Source organism: Chrysemys picta, chromosome 3, assembly GCF_011386835.1.
Source record: "Chrysemys picta bellii isolate R12L10 chromosome 3, ASM1138683v2, whole genome shotgun sequence".
NCBI classification, from domain to species: domain Eukaryota; kingdom Metazoa; phylum Chordata; order Testudines; family Emydidae; genus Chrysemys; species Chrysemys picta.
Genome location: NC_088793.1, coordinates 86763429 through 86778466, shown reverse-complemented (window position 1 = coordinate 86778466; position 15038 = coordinate 86763429). Strand labels below are relative to the sequence as shown.

The following is a 15038-nucleotide window of genomic DNA, read 5'->3' as shown; positions in this document are numbered from 1 at the left end:
ACTAGATGACCTCCTGAGGTCTCTTCCAACCCTGATATTCTATGATTCTATGATCCCACAAGCCCCTCTTAAGCCTTCCCTTCCCTTCACAAATTCTACCCATGAATCACACATTACAGCCTTGACCATATTCCACTGAGTTATTTGCTAATGTCCGTATGCAGTACTTTGACTGTTGCAGCACCCACAGAATGAAACCGTCATTTGTTACTTCTGTACTGCCCACATCTTGATCATAACTTGTTTGTTTCTTTCATTAGGTGCAAAGTTCCCCATTAAATGGACTGCGCCAGAAGCAGCATTGTATGGAAGGTTCACAATAAAATCAGACGTATGGTCTTTTGGAATATTACTCACAGAGCTTGTAACAAAAGGGAGAGTGCCATACCCAGGTAAGAAAAGCAGTCGACAATACTAATCTAGGTCTCAATTCAGGAAGGTTCTTAAGTACATTCATAACTTAACACATGAGTAGTTGCACTGAATTCAGATGGGATTATACTCACATGCTTGAAGTTGTGCATATGCCTAAATACTTTCCTAATTTGAGGCCCTAATGTGTCCATGCCATTATAAGGGTGGTGTCTGGACAGTAAATCTAATCTATCTTCATTCTGATTTATTGTTACTAATATCAATTAAATTGATCATTTTTCCAGCAAAATAATAAAGACAATGTAAAATACTTTATTTTAGCCCAAATAAGTCACAGTAGCATTTGCATTCAATTTTTTTTAACATCAGTAGTTAAGATACAGAATGGATTTATCCATTTATACATCAGTCTAGTTGTTCTAGCTTTGATACCTGACGTTGCCAAATCTCTTTTAAAATACTTCTAAATCTCAATCCTGGGTATAAAAACCGATGGAAGTGAAAGAAATTATTCATGTAACATGTGGCTACCAGTCCAGTGCAGGTTCACAAATGGGTTAAATTCTCTAGGGAGGGGAAAGTGAGGGCCTGTTACTTTCTTTTTGAAACCCTGCCATGGAGTGATACTTACATTAGAGATGAATGGACATGCTTATGTATGTTTTCAGAAGGGACAGTTTCACTCAAACAGCTTCTAGAGCAGGGGTGGGCAAACTTTTTGACCCGAGGGCCACATCTGGGTGGGGAAATTGCATGCAGGGCCATGAACATAGGGCTGTGGCTGGGGCTTGGGGTACGGGAGGGAGTGCAGGGCTGTGGGAGGGGGTGCGGTGTGCAGGAAGGGGTTCAAGGCACGGGGTTGGGGCACAGGAGGGGTGAGGGGTGTACGAGGGGGCTCAGGACAGGGGATTGGGGTGAAGGAGGGGTGCGGGGTGCAGGAGGGGGCTCAGAGCAGGGGGTTGAGGTGCAGTAGGGGTGTGGCAGGGGTTTGGAGTGCAGGAGGGCTCAGGGCAGGGGGTTGGGGTGCAGGATGCAGGAGGGGTTTGGAGTGCAGGAGGGCTCAGGGCAGGGGGTTGGGGTGCAGGATGCAGGAGGGGTTCGGAGTGCAGGCTCCGGCCCGGCGCCACTTACCTAGAGCAGCTCCGGGGTGGCAGTAGTGCGCAGTGGGGCTAAGACTGCCTGCCCTGCCTGCCCTGGCCCCATGCCGCTCCGCTCCTGGAAGTGGCCGGCATCACGTCTCTGCGGCCCCTGGGGTTGACAGAGGGCTCCGCGTGCTGCCCTCGCCTGCGGTACCTCCCCCAAAGCTCCCATTGGCCGTGGTTCCCCGTTCCTGGCCAAAGGCACAACATAGAGCAGAAAAGGGAAGACGGACAGAGGAAGGGGAAATATTATGGATATGAATGGGAAGTACGGGATTCTCTCTCCCTCAGTCTGCAAATCAAGCACCCTGGTGCTCCATTTTGCTTCTCTTTACCACAGTTGAGAAGTAGGAGGCTACAATTCTTTGGCTGTTGTACAGCAGGATTATTGTCTAAAATGTTGCTTTATCAGGCAGTGCAGCCGCACATTCCAACTACACTGATCAAGCACATCTGCCTTGCCTGTCCTGCTTCTGGTGTTAAAATTTCTATTAGTATGTTCATGCACGGAATGGCAGCATATGTACATGCTCTACTTGGAGAAGTATCTGCCACAGTGCCATCAAACCCTGTACAGAATTCCATCCAAGAGTGGCCTTTGGAAAATAGCAAAGCTCTGTTTACAAAGGCTAAGGGCCCAATTGTGCAACCATGTCTCACGGCAAATAGTACCAATTACATATCCACAGGCACTCTCCCATGGATTTCAGTGGGACTGTTTGCATCATCAGATACTGTTCACTGTGAGGAAGAGTCAGTCATTTGGCTGTTAGCTCAAAATGTCCAAAGTGGTTCTTGAAAATATTGGCTAATGCCATGAGGATTATTTCTGCTTTAGGAAAAAAATACATAGGAAATGATAACATAAACCTTTTTAAAAAACAGATCATTTTCTTCCTTCTTGGGGGTTTGAAAGTGTGGTGCTGCCTCTTTCTTGGCCTTTCCAGTGGTTGTCCTCCTTGGGGTGTGGCTAGCTCAGTATATTAGCTTGGGCATGTGAGTATAAAAGTAGCCTGATCCTTCGCTCTGACACTGGTTTTACTGAGGTGCAGCGCAACTGACTGCTGTGGATTTACCCTGGTTTTTATGCTGGTGTAACAGAGTGAAGAATGAGGCCCTGAGATGGGCCAGAGCTGGAACTTTTATCCAGTCCACCTGCCAACTTTGCTGACTCAGCCTGAGTTTCATCTTCCAAAGACGACAACTGCTTTTGTTTCTGGAAAACTGAAAGTTGGCCTTTTTGATGGGACTCTTTCAAAATTGCCTCCAAATTTGCACCCTCATTCACACACCCAAAGTTGATAGCATTCAGCACAAAAACTGAGTAGTTATCAGCACATGTGGATGTCTCTGCCTATTAGAGGACATATTCTTAAAATCTGACCCATAGCATAAGTAAGGGTTTCAAAGCCATTTGAGGGAATAGTCAGTTTTTCTTAGCTGTTGGCCAAATTTATTCCTATGTTGTACAGAGTTAAATGCAATTTAAACATATTGCTCAAACCCTTTAATAACACACTTGGGAAAAAGATATGTGAAGAATTACAACATCATGATGCAATTTACTGTACTTCACCTTTAGCTAACAGATGCTACTTAGTGACTATGGCATCACGTTTTAGAGATAAATATACACAATTCCTTGACTAAGAACATTGGCTTTGAAGCATACAGTTGTTTGATCTGGTATTGGCATTTCTCTCAGAGGTACTTCAGTATATATTTTTGGTATAGTAAACCAGGGTATGAGACGCACACAATCCGGATGTGCTTCTCTAGTTCGGTTGTTTTTTGAGCACCTAGAGAAAAAGAAATATTGATGCAAGGGACTCAGGAGCTGGCTTCACCAATGTCTACCACTGGAGTTCAACACCCAGTTCAGCCTACAAACCTGCAGCACCTCGAATGAAGCAGAGAGGGATCCTTATTGTTTATATAGAGTCAATAATAAGGTGGGTACTGTACAATACCCAAATTAAACTGTTCTTACCCTGATGATTTTAGGGTATGGCTGTGTCTTCACTGCAAAGAAGGTGCTTTTTTACTAACGTGCATTAGCTATCCTGCTGTAAAACCCTAGTGGAGACAAGGCACCGTAGTCTTTACCATTAGGTAGCTAGGTAAGGTCAGCACTTTTCCTCACATCTGTGGTTGACCTCACCTACTGTACCACACAGTAGAACTCAAGTGCCTTGTTTTCGCAAGATTTTACAGCAGTGAGCTTATGTGGGTTAGTTATCCCATGGTAGTGAAGACATAGCCTTAGATTAAAATTGTCAAAGTAGGGATAGTTTTACTTTGTGTATTGTACAAGCGCATTGATGCTAAGCAAGTAGTGAGACACAGTCTAAAAGACGCAAAAGGTATTGTGAGAAATTAGCTGTGGGGTTGGTTGTGTTACAGCTATACCTAGAACTCACTTTCTATGGGTAGTTCAGAAGAAACGTATAGTGAAGGAATGTGAAGGTGGAGAGGGTGGCTAATGGGACAGGGAAGTAATTCATGCAGAGGAGGCAGCGTGGCTGTATACTGCAATAATTGGGAAAGCTTTTATTTAAGAGAGATACCCTTTGGATCAGCATAGTAAGAGCTACATAGGAAGAGAAACCTAAATTAACCTGTGGAAAAGATATGACAAATCATGAGTGTCCTGAAATATCCCAGTTTAATTTAGAGTGCGATTATGTGCTGTGCCTTTAAAAGACGCAGCACAAAACTCAGCCCAGGGAAAAGGAGTAGGGGAGTAAACTAGCATAAAGCCATCACTGCACCCTCCTGATTTAGGGCTAAAGAGGCTGCTGCTGTAATTTAGACAGCCCTATGGGGCTAAGTTACAGAAACCTGTTCCCTGAGTGCTGCCCACAATCTCTGTAGCATGCATGCCCCTCCCCCCTCAATCCTGCCTTCTGCTCCAGGGCTGACAAGGGAGTCCTCGGAAGACAGCCTGCAGCACTTTTCCTCAGTTTGGGCACGTCTTCACTGGCAACGTTAAAGTGCTGCCGCAGCGGCGCTTTAACATGGCTTGTGTAGTCGCGGCAGAGAGCTGGGCGAGAGCTCTCCCAGCACTTCTTAAAAAAAACCCACCTACACGAGGGGCGTAGCTACCAATGCTGGGAGCACGGCTCCCAGCGCTGGTGCACTGTCTACACTGGCACTTTACAGCGCTGAAACTTGCGGGGGGGTTTCACACTCCTGAGCGAGAAAGTTGCAGCGCTGTCAAGTGCCAGTGTAAACAAACCCTTTGTTTGCTAGCGGGACTTCTCTACAGGCCAGAACTGAGCTTTTAAATCCCATTTATGACACTCCGTCCCTTTCTCCAAAAATAAAGGAAAGTGATTGGGAGTGAGAAACTCTGTCGGAGCTTTTCTAGGTAAACCAGGTGGGAGAGCGTCTCTGTTTCTGATCTGTATAGCTTTGGGCAGCAGATTCGTATAGCTTCCCAGCAGCTTTAGTGATTCACATGCAAATCTCTAATAACCTGAGACAGGAAAGAGGTGTGTGGTCTTAAAATGGCAACATCCTTCACCAATAAAGCAATGTGTTTTCTCACTCCTATAGTGGAATCAGGAGCTAATAGAAAAATTGCCTTTTAGAACTTAAGGGCAAATGTTTTCCCTGGCCCAAATGCTTGTTCTAGAAAAATTTTGAATGCAGCTGAAATCCAGGACAGTGAAATTTCTGCTGCCTAAAATAGGATGTTATTGAGCAGTTTATTTCCCAGACATACGTTTTGTAAGCGAAAACTTGTAAAGGGTTTAGAAACCTACTACAGATACAACTGACTGTATGTATTTGTTTAAGTAAATTAAAAGGTTGGATTTTTTTAGACGAGAGGTGAACTGTACAAACCATTTAAATATTCTGCTTTGTTAGAAATGGAAATACAACAGCCTTGTACTAATGTAGAAGAAACAGTGAAACTGGCCTATCTAGATTCACTTATCCTATTAAAAAGTTTTTGTAGGAAAGTAAACAAACAGCATAAGAAGTACAAAATAAAAATGATTTAAGTGATTCCAATAAATCAAATATCTGACTAGTAATACACATGGATTCAAAGATGATTTTTTTTTATCTTGGCACTGTCCCTTTTAAATTGATAGCTCATTTCATTTGAAACACAGTAAAGTTGATTGGATAAGTATGGATTCTGTAGCTATTGGCGGAGATATGAATTTCCGAAATGAATGCCAGTGGTAGCTTGATTGAGTCTGACTTTGTGAGAAGAATTCTTCTGGATAACACTAAGATGACAAGCAATAGCCAGATTCATTGTTTTCTAGCTGGATTTTCTGGGGTGGACGGAGAATGTCAATATGTTTCCAGTTAGCACAGTACATGGAATTTGTTAATCTTTCCCACGTGTTTTTAAAAAAAAAAAAGAGAGAGGTTGAGAACTGTTTCTCCTTCCCCTCCCTCACTCTCTCCTTAGGCTTTTCCTTACAGCGTATAGTCTACTATCAAGTTTCACCATGTACTGGCCTGCATGAAATAATACACTGGATAAAAATACTGAACTAATATCCCAGAATAACAAAATGCTAATTAATTCACATTTGGGAGGAAAATTAGTGATGATGGGGCTGCTGCTATCTGTGTTGTACTTCCCTTGCACGTGAAGGGACCCAGCCAACATAAAAATTCTAGAATGTAAACCAACAATATTTTTTACCTATGTGTGGCACTTTATTTATTCAAGGTTGAAAGAATTATAATTTAGCCTGTGAGGGACAAGAAGCACTGAAGAGATTTTTACACTAAAATGTGAGGTGACTTGACCCAGCTGATTCACAGATGAGAGTTTGAAAAATTAGAGGCATTTGTAATTCAAAACACAAAACCTTGTCACCCAGCTTCCGTATTTCCCAGGGCATACCACCTTTTACGTGCCTGTCTTTTCAATTGTAATCTCTTTGGGGCAAAAACTGCCTTTATGCTTTTGTGTATTATGTACATTGGTGGCATGAAACAAATACTTATGGACATTTTGCCTGCATGACAGATTTTCACTGCGCTGATGGTGTGTCTCAAAAACAGTGAGACCTAGAAACTTCACCTTTTGTTTCTGGTGAAGGGCTTGTGGAGCACTGGTTTTTTTGCCATTTTCAAAAACTGGTGGCATGTATTTTGGAAGTTACATGTTGACAAATGAGGCCCATCTGGATGTGTAGGGCCATTTGGTATGTGGCAGACTTTTAAGATATGCCAAAGGTCTGGCTGACCTAGTGTGTTTAGAGTCTGAGATGCCTACAGAGTTTCTCAGCAGGACCCACAGGGTTAAGGATACTAAGTCTGCAGGTATAGCTTGGGAGAAAACTTGTTACAGTACTAGCAAGCTGGAATCCAAGCTGCCATTTAAGGTGTAATTAATGTACATATTTTCTGGTAAATACTTCCATATGGCAGAGGTACTGGACTTTTTCCTTTAAATTATTACAAAACCAAGAAAAAATCAAAGAATTTAGTTAAGCTGAAGTGAAGGTTGCTAATATGTTTTAACTACTTAGGGTGAAAAAAATTCAACGGAATGATCTGTTGTTGGGGGAGGAGGGGAGGAGAGGAATGGAAAGCCAAGGCACAGATAAGGAAGGCAGATGTCTGGCAGTGGAACACATAGTGGGGAGTATATCTTGTAGCCCGAGAGCGGGATCATGGAGGAGGTGTCTCTCTACAGGGAGAGTTGGTCTCCTTGCGAGCAGGGTTGTTTTTTATATTTTACCCATCTCTTCCATCAGAACAAACTTGTTCTCTTTTGGCTAGGAAGTAATAGAAGGAACATTGGTGTGTTCTCGAAACTACACTGGCACTAACCCATACCCTTAAAACTGCACTCCCATATGTAACCGCTACAGTTTTCTGTCAAAGCAAATTCTGCAGTTAATATTTAGCACAGGATGAACAAAGTCAGATGCAGAACAAGGGACTATCTGTCACCAATAACCATAAACTTCTGTACAAATATTAGCGATGCTGTCAGTGATATCTGATAGTCTAAAAGCAGTGTTGTTGGTATTCTTCTTGAATTCTGCCCACATCATTCCCAGCAAGCACTAAAAATATTGTTTTAAAATTCAGCAAGCTCAAATTGAGCCTTTATAAAAGTCAATTTTCATATTTTTAAAAAACTTTTAGGATTCTGATTAGGGAAAAAAAAAGCTCTGCATACCAAAAGGCTGTAATAACTCTAAACAATCCTTTTCACAGACGATTGCACAACTATCTATTGACACATCACCACGGTCTGCCCTTTGTTACACTCATGACAATTCATTTGAAGTCAATGGAGTGTAACAAAGTGTATACAAATGGAGTATAGGGGGTATTCCTGAGAGCAGCGTTTTACTGATCTGTGGTTTAGATGAGTTCATTGCTTAGGAAGAAAATGGATCCAGTTTATACTGGAGTAGTTATAAAGCTGGAACTGTTTTTGTTTTTGTTTTCCTTTTACAAAAGGACTGAATAAGCTTGAGAAAAGTGTATGTATTATACATCGAGAAGTCTGTGTATTTTAACAGAGACCATTTCACATTGTCTCTTTGTAGGTATGAATAACCGTGAAGTCTTGGAACAGGTAGAACGTGGTTATAGGATGCCATGTCCTCAGGACTGTCCCAGCTCCCTGCATGAGCTTATGATCCACTGCTGGAAAAAAGACCCAGAAGAACGTCCAACTTTTGAATATTTGCAGGGTTTCCTTGAAGACTACTTTACTGCAACAGAACCCCAGTATCAGCCTGGTGACAACTTGTAAATTCCTGGTCTACACCGACTGTCATTATCAGGTGTCACCCCGCCGCCCATTAGCTTCCAACTCAGTGACCGGCTTCGCCAAAGTGCAGCATCTTCCAGCACCAGAATGCACATGAGTCTGAAGTTGAGAACTTCTACAGAACTTGTCCATGACCACTTGTCCTAATAATCTGAATGTCCTCTATGACAAGGAGAAAAACATTTGTTTTTTCTTAATCAGAGACTCAAACTGCATTGTATTGATGTTATGTAAACTGCAAAACCTCTGTTCAGTGTAAATAGTAACTTAGTGCCAATAACTGATCCTTGTGCTTTCCTTTTTAAAAAACGCGAAACCTATGTGAGTTTAACTGGTCTCCTCCCAATTCAATTCAAAGTATTATTTTCCAAAAGTGGCCTCTTTGTCTAAAACTTTTTTTTCATGTTTTAACAAAAAAAATCAGGACAGGTGTTTGTTTTTTGCTTTTTATATATATATATATATATATATATAATATATATACATACCTGTACATACAGTATATGGGTTCTGTTGCAGAGGAAACTCATTTCAGATTGAATGAGCCAGGCTGATACAGTAGTACCCAGAACATGATAATTTTACTGCAAACATGTAAACACTGGTGAGATTCTGAAAGCCAGTGATCTAATTTTTGGCATTTGCCAAGCATGAATTTTTTCAATTGGATTGCACTTTTTGTTTATGACTATGTACCTGTAGATGGTTGTAACTTTGCTCTTTCAGGAATCATGTGCTGTATTTACAGTAATGTTTCCAATCTTTGACAAGCGTGTTATGATTTGTTCTTCAAATTAAAATGAAGATATTTAAATTAAGAAAAACCACACCATCACCTTTTGAACTGGAAGACTGAAACTGCAAGTTCTTGTATCAAACATGTATACTGAAATGTTTCAAAAACTTTTATTTAATAAACATTGTAACCACATTCAAATGATCCTAAAACCATAGCATTTTAGTCATGTCCACCTACTAAACTGTTTATCATGCAACTAGGATTTTCTGTTTTATGTGTAACATTGCCCATTGTAAAATAAGTGTGTTAAATGTCCTGTACTGCTAATGAAATTACTTTCTATATGTCTGCGAGTTCTCCAGTGGAATTACTATGCACTTCTTTACATTTCATGGGAGATGCACAGAACAAAGTATTACTTTTTCAGCTGTCTATTTGTACCAGCCTTGAATGACTTACATTTAACCAAAAAACAATTCCTTTCTATTTCTATTGAGTTTTTAATACTGAGTTGCAAATTTTAAAGTCTTAATTACATTTTGTTATGATTTATTTGCAAGTTTACATTTTAAAACTGTTTAACTTTCTTAATTTAGTAATTAAAAGAGAGCATTTTACCTTTGGATATTTGTTCTTTTGTTTAAATCATGGAGAGAAGAAGGGAAAAATACCATTTTGGCATCACCTTTAATAGGGGGTGTACTTGGCCATTTGTTTGTTGGTATCATTGTCCAAACTACAAAGCTAATATGATTCAAAACAGCTGGAGTTCAATGTCAAGGATGGGTGAACATGTAGAGTATTTCACAGTTCTGTGTTCGGAAGAGCTATTTATTCTAGAATAGCTCTCTTGATGTCGTCATTTATATTTGGGCATGTAAGTGTCACAGGAAAAGATTGTTTTATGCATAGACAAATTGATCAACGTTAGTCTTATTACTGCATAAGGATGTTGAAACCATGTTTAGTCAAGTAATACATTTTGATGGTCGAAATGCAATTTTTATTGTTTAATATTTTATCTTTCTTAGGTTGTACAGTCATATTCTGAATATTCACCTATTAATTTAATAGGCCTTCTTTCAGTTACTAAGCTAGTAAAGCAATAATCTGGTGAAATACAGGGAATGAGTTGTTCAGTGTTTGCAATACTGATCATTGGCTGAAAGGTTTCTTTCAAAGAAGCAGCTCACAAATCTAGCCTTTATTGGTGTATAAAACTGTACAGCAATGTTGCTTTCTATCAAACAAGCTAATGTTCTGTGAAAAAAAATCACTCAAAACTTTGGCTGTGATTGCCACAAAAACTGTAGCACTATTAATGTAATGTGTATTGTGCATGTGATATTTCTAGCCTTCTAGCAATTGAATACTCAAGGTGACAGAATATTTTTAGGATTGTTTAACCAGGCTCCTCATAGAAATCTGCCCAAATGAGTTATGTTCATCTTTCTCCCTCAGTCACCACCATCCTTAAAACCTACAGGGCTGAGATCTTTAAAGTGAGGTTTAAAAATTATCTTGATACGCCAGCCAAAGCACAATGAGTTCTGATACAGTTGATTGCTGACACAGCCAAATCCTAAATAGTGCTCCCCAATTAACAAACTAAGTACAACGAAGCATTTTCCTGTTTGTTTCCTGTTCTTTTTAAGGACATGGTGCTATTAGCTGTGGTACCCCAATACATGCGCACAGGATGGGATTCACGCACTGGGAATGGCTGGGATTTTGTATGCATTTCCAGTTGGAAACAATTGTTGTGTTGATTTGTTTTTGTTTTTTGTTTTTTAATTTTTAAATCTTGGGATTGTCACTTGCCAAGCCATGAGCACCATGTTGGACTCTGCTACATTGCTGCCCTGGGCTAGTCTGCACAGAACTTTTATGCAGACTGTTCCAGTTGCTGATTGACACATTCAGACCTTTTCCTCTGGTAGCTATTCTGCTTCTGCTTGCTAGTATTAAAACAGAACAAAACTCTCCTACCTCCATGAAACAAAGCAAGTATTAGCAACATATTTAAACAAGCTGGTGACATTTAAGTTACAAATTAATAACAGTCCTTTAATAGGCACTGACAGACACAGAACTGTTCTGAAACTTCTGGAAAGGAACACCATTACATTTTTAAAAAATCACACTTTTCCACCAGTCAATGTTTTAAAATCTGCAGGATCAGATAGCCTGCATCCAAGAGTATTAAAAGAATTAGCCGAGGAAGTCTCTCAACCATTAATGCTGATTTTTAACAAACCTTGGAACATTAGGAAAGTTCTAGAGTATGGGCAAAAAAGACAATGTGCCAGTATTTTGAAAGGATAATTAGGATGACCTAGATAACTATATAATCTGGTTAGCATGACATCAAACCAGGGAAACATCATGGAAAGGCTGTTATGGGACACAATCAATAAAGAAGTAAAGGATGTTAACATGATTGATGCTAATAAACATGATTTTGTGGGAAATAGGTATTGTCAAACAAACTTTTTGCTGTGTTTTGATGAGATTGTTATGCTCATACAAAGCACACAGGATCTTTATAGAGGAAGGTAAATACGCACAGCATTTATTGAGAATACCACCGTTACCATATGCTTTTCAGACACACATACGCACACAGTCCTGCATTGATGTTTATAGTTACCAGTCCAGAATCTGGATCAATCGAGTGGCCAGCCAGATTGGTCGCAGAGGGGAGCAGGGCTCTATCGGTTGCAATCCGATGCTCCTGGAGTGTGGCAAGACAAACCCAAAGTCCCATGGCCAAGCACCCTGTTCTTATAGGATTTTCTCCTATGGATTTTGCTGTGTCAGTTTGTTACCAGTTACTTCTTAACTGGTGTAAACATTCCAATACACTTCCGAGAGGGTCATCCTGTCCTTTGTTCCAATTTAATCAATTGTCCTTAGGGGTGACAGCTTTTACCTCAGGGTCACCAATCAGCCCTTCATTATGGATGCATGTTGATGGTTCTTTGATGTCCTTTAAGTCTCTTCACTCCTTCTTCCTTGTCTCTGGCTATAACAATGGCCTTCACACCTTATCTTTTCCTGATGCATATATTCCTCATTCACACAAACTAGGGTTACCATATTTAAAAAATAAAAAAAGAGGGTACTCCATGGGGCCCTGGCCCTGCCCCTTTCCCACCCCTGGCCCTGCCCCAACTCCACCCCTTCCCCAAAGTCCCCGCCCTAACTCCTCCTCCTCCTCCTTCTCCCTCCCAGCCACGCGAAAAGGGCTGCCCAAGCGCTACTGGCTTCACGGTTTGCCGGGCAGCCCCCAGACCCTGCGCCCCCGGCCGGCGCTTCCCCAGCGCAGCTAGAGCCTGGGAGGGGAGGCTGCCCGGCAAACCGTGAAGCCAGTAGCGCTCGGGCTTCTGGCAGCCCCCAATGCCTCTGGACTTTGCGCCCCCTGCCGGGCATTTCCCCTCCCGGGCTCCAGCGGCTACTGTGCTCCCTGAACTCCTGGGCTCTGTAAGCGCCGAGCTACCCGAGCGCTACCGGCTTCGGGCAGTCCCTATGCCTCTGGACCCTGCGCCCCCGGGGCCCAGGAGGGGAAGTGCCCGGCTGGCGGCACAGGGTCTGGAGGCATGGGGGCTGCCCGAAGCTGGTAGCGCTTGGGCAGCTCGGCGCTTACAGAGCCCAGGAGTCAGGGAGCACAGCAGCCCCCCGGCGCCCACTCTAAGGTAAGCCAGGGACTATTTTTTCCCGGACATGTTCAGCTTTTTGGAAATTCCCCCCGGACGGGGGTTTGATTACCAAAAAGCCGGACATGTCCGGGAAAAAATGGACATATGGTAACCCTACACAAACAGATTGAGAATACAAACAGTAGTATTTTATAGCAAGCAAAAAGGCATTGCAAATTAAACCTTGTTAAGTTTTATAATCAATAACCAAGACAATTTACATTGAGACCCAGGCCCTCAATGTTCCTCTAATCTACTTAACATAGACACAATAGAGAATCCTGTCTCTTACTTACTAAAACCTTAAAACAAAGAAATGTATATTTAGCTAGAGTGCCTATATTGTAATACATATAGGAAACCATAGTAAACATTATAACTTATCCTAAAACAAAAGGGTGACCATAATCAGTCATAAGGATTGTTCTGGTCTGTCATTCCTTTCTGCTATTCAAAAAGGGTGGCTGACAGGATGAAATCAAATCATACATTAAATCTCATAAAATCCAGCTCCTACAAGATGAGATCATAAATTTGGTTGATAAAGGTGTTGACATAACATACTTAGGCTTCTGTAATGCATTTGACTTAGTCCCACATAAAGTTCTGAATTTTAAAAAATTAGCACTATAGAAAATCAACGTATCCTATATTGATTGGATTAAAAACTGGTTAACTGATAGATCAAAAAAAATAATTGAAAATGGAGAATATTCCTATGCGGGTGTCTCTAGTGGAGTCCACAAATTTGAAAGTAGTGTAGAGCCAAGAAGATGGACCCACCAGACCTACAAAGTAAATGGAGGACTGCCTCATATTTGTTGGTTTAGCACATAACTGCCCTGCACTCAGATACTGCAATAATTAAATTAGTATAAATACTTATTGGGACTTAGAGGTTAAAATCAAGATAATGTGGAAGTGTACAAGAGCTATCACACAGTGACTCCTCTTTTAATATGTGTACTATACTCATTAACCATTAAGAGGGGGTTAGAGAGTGTTAGTTACAAACAGTACAGGTGGAAGGATGTTTACCTTTTTCTCAGGTCATGACAGGAAGGGGACTATCCATCTTAAAAGAATAATTAGAGGCTGTTTGCTATGTGATTCCAGAGTTACATTTCTACAGTCCCATTAGAAAGCAATTATAATTCCCAGTGATTAATTCACGTGCAGGGAATTCACCACTGAAAGGATTTCTGTAGTGTTAATTGGAACAGTCCTCCCTACTATCTTAATTTAGGAAGCGAGACAGTTTAGCTATACAAACTAAAGCAGGTTCAGATGTTAGATGAGATTTCACCTGTATTGGATGTTTGATCTCTCCCATCTAAATCCTCAGGTCTAGTTACCTTGGAAATTTTCACAGCCAAACCGAGGGGAAGGAATTCTATTGAATATATGAGGTGAAATCCTGGCACCATTGAAGTCAATGGGAATTTCTTCATTAACCTGAATGGGGCCAGGGTTTCTGTGTAGAGTAGTCACTAACCTAGTGGCCCTTGGTTTTTCCAAGGAGCTTCAAACCGGACTCCACATCTGTACGCAAAAATATGTGCAAGTGACAAAATCAAATTTGTGTTAGAAAAGGTAGAGGCTGTTGTTAAAAATTCAAAGCAGTAAATACACTAATCAATTCCTTCCTATTCTTCCCCTTTCTCTGAGAAATTCATCCTAGGAAAAACAAGAGAACAATTACTTGTAAGACATAAAAATGGACTCTGACGAGTAACTGATTAGAGGAGAGGACAGTCTAACAACAGAGTAGACTCTAATTTTTGTGTCCGAGTACTTATGTGTTTGATTCTTGTCCCTAGAACAACGGAGGGTTAGAAGAGTTGTGGTAGCGGCATGCTCTGCTCCTGCAGTGTAGTGGTGGGTTGATGCAAAGAGCAATATAAGCAGACTTCTGAGGGAGGCACATCCAGCCATCCATGGAGAGTAACTGCAGTTTGGGGCCTGTGGCATGGGTGTGCAGGGAGGAGCAGACAGAGGAGAAAAGAGGGTGGATTCGGAGACTGCCCTTACGGGGGTAAAAATGGGTCACTAGCTTGAAGGCTGTGTTGAAAGTACATCATGTCATTTACAGACAGATTTAAAGGTTGCAGCACCAGCTGTGCTTGCAGCATCAATGTGTTTAACTCCAGCCAGGGATTCATGTAATCAGATTATGACAATGTTGGTGGGTCTGTGCTCCAGTTTTTCATACCAGAATGTAGCAATCTCCACTGTTTAACTAGAATATTATTTAGACAAGGCAGGAAATGGCAAGTGTGACTCACTATGGGAAAGTGCTTTCTAAATCTGAACGACTG

General features: G+C 41.3%; 1 protein-coding gene and 1 long non-coding RNA gene across 7 annotated transcripts in view; one reads left to right on the top strand and one right to left on the bottom strand.

Annotated features, from left to right (window-relative positions):
- The window catches only part of FYN (FYN proto-oncogene, Src family tyrosine kinase), a 188175-nt gene extending 178530 nt beyond the window's left edge, over positions 1-9645 (top strand). For 5 of the 6 annotated variants that reach the window (XM_065590250.1, XM_042857701.2, XM_008164940.4 and 2 more), the window contains 2 exons: positions 261-392; positions 8057-9645. In XM_065590250.1, the coding sequence (XP_065446322.1) occupies positions 261-392; positions 8057-8265 (341 nt within the window). In that variant the 3' untranslated portion in view covers positions 8266-9645. The remainder of the gene's footprint in view (positions 1-260; positions 393-8056) is intronic. The other variant, XR_006176222.2, reaches the window with a different exon arrangement.
- A 33-nt stretch (positions 9646-9678) lies between these two features.
- Positions 9679-15038, bottom strand: part of LOC122174430 (uncharacterized) — a 119112-nt gene continuing 113752 nt past the window's right edge. Inside the window, exon 4 of the long non-coding RNA XR_006176219.2 lies at positions 9679-14397. This is a non-coding gene — a long non-coding RNA (uncharacterized LOC122174430). The remainder of the gene's footprint in view (positions 14398-15038) is intronic.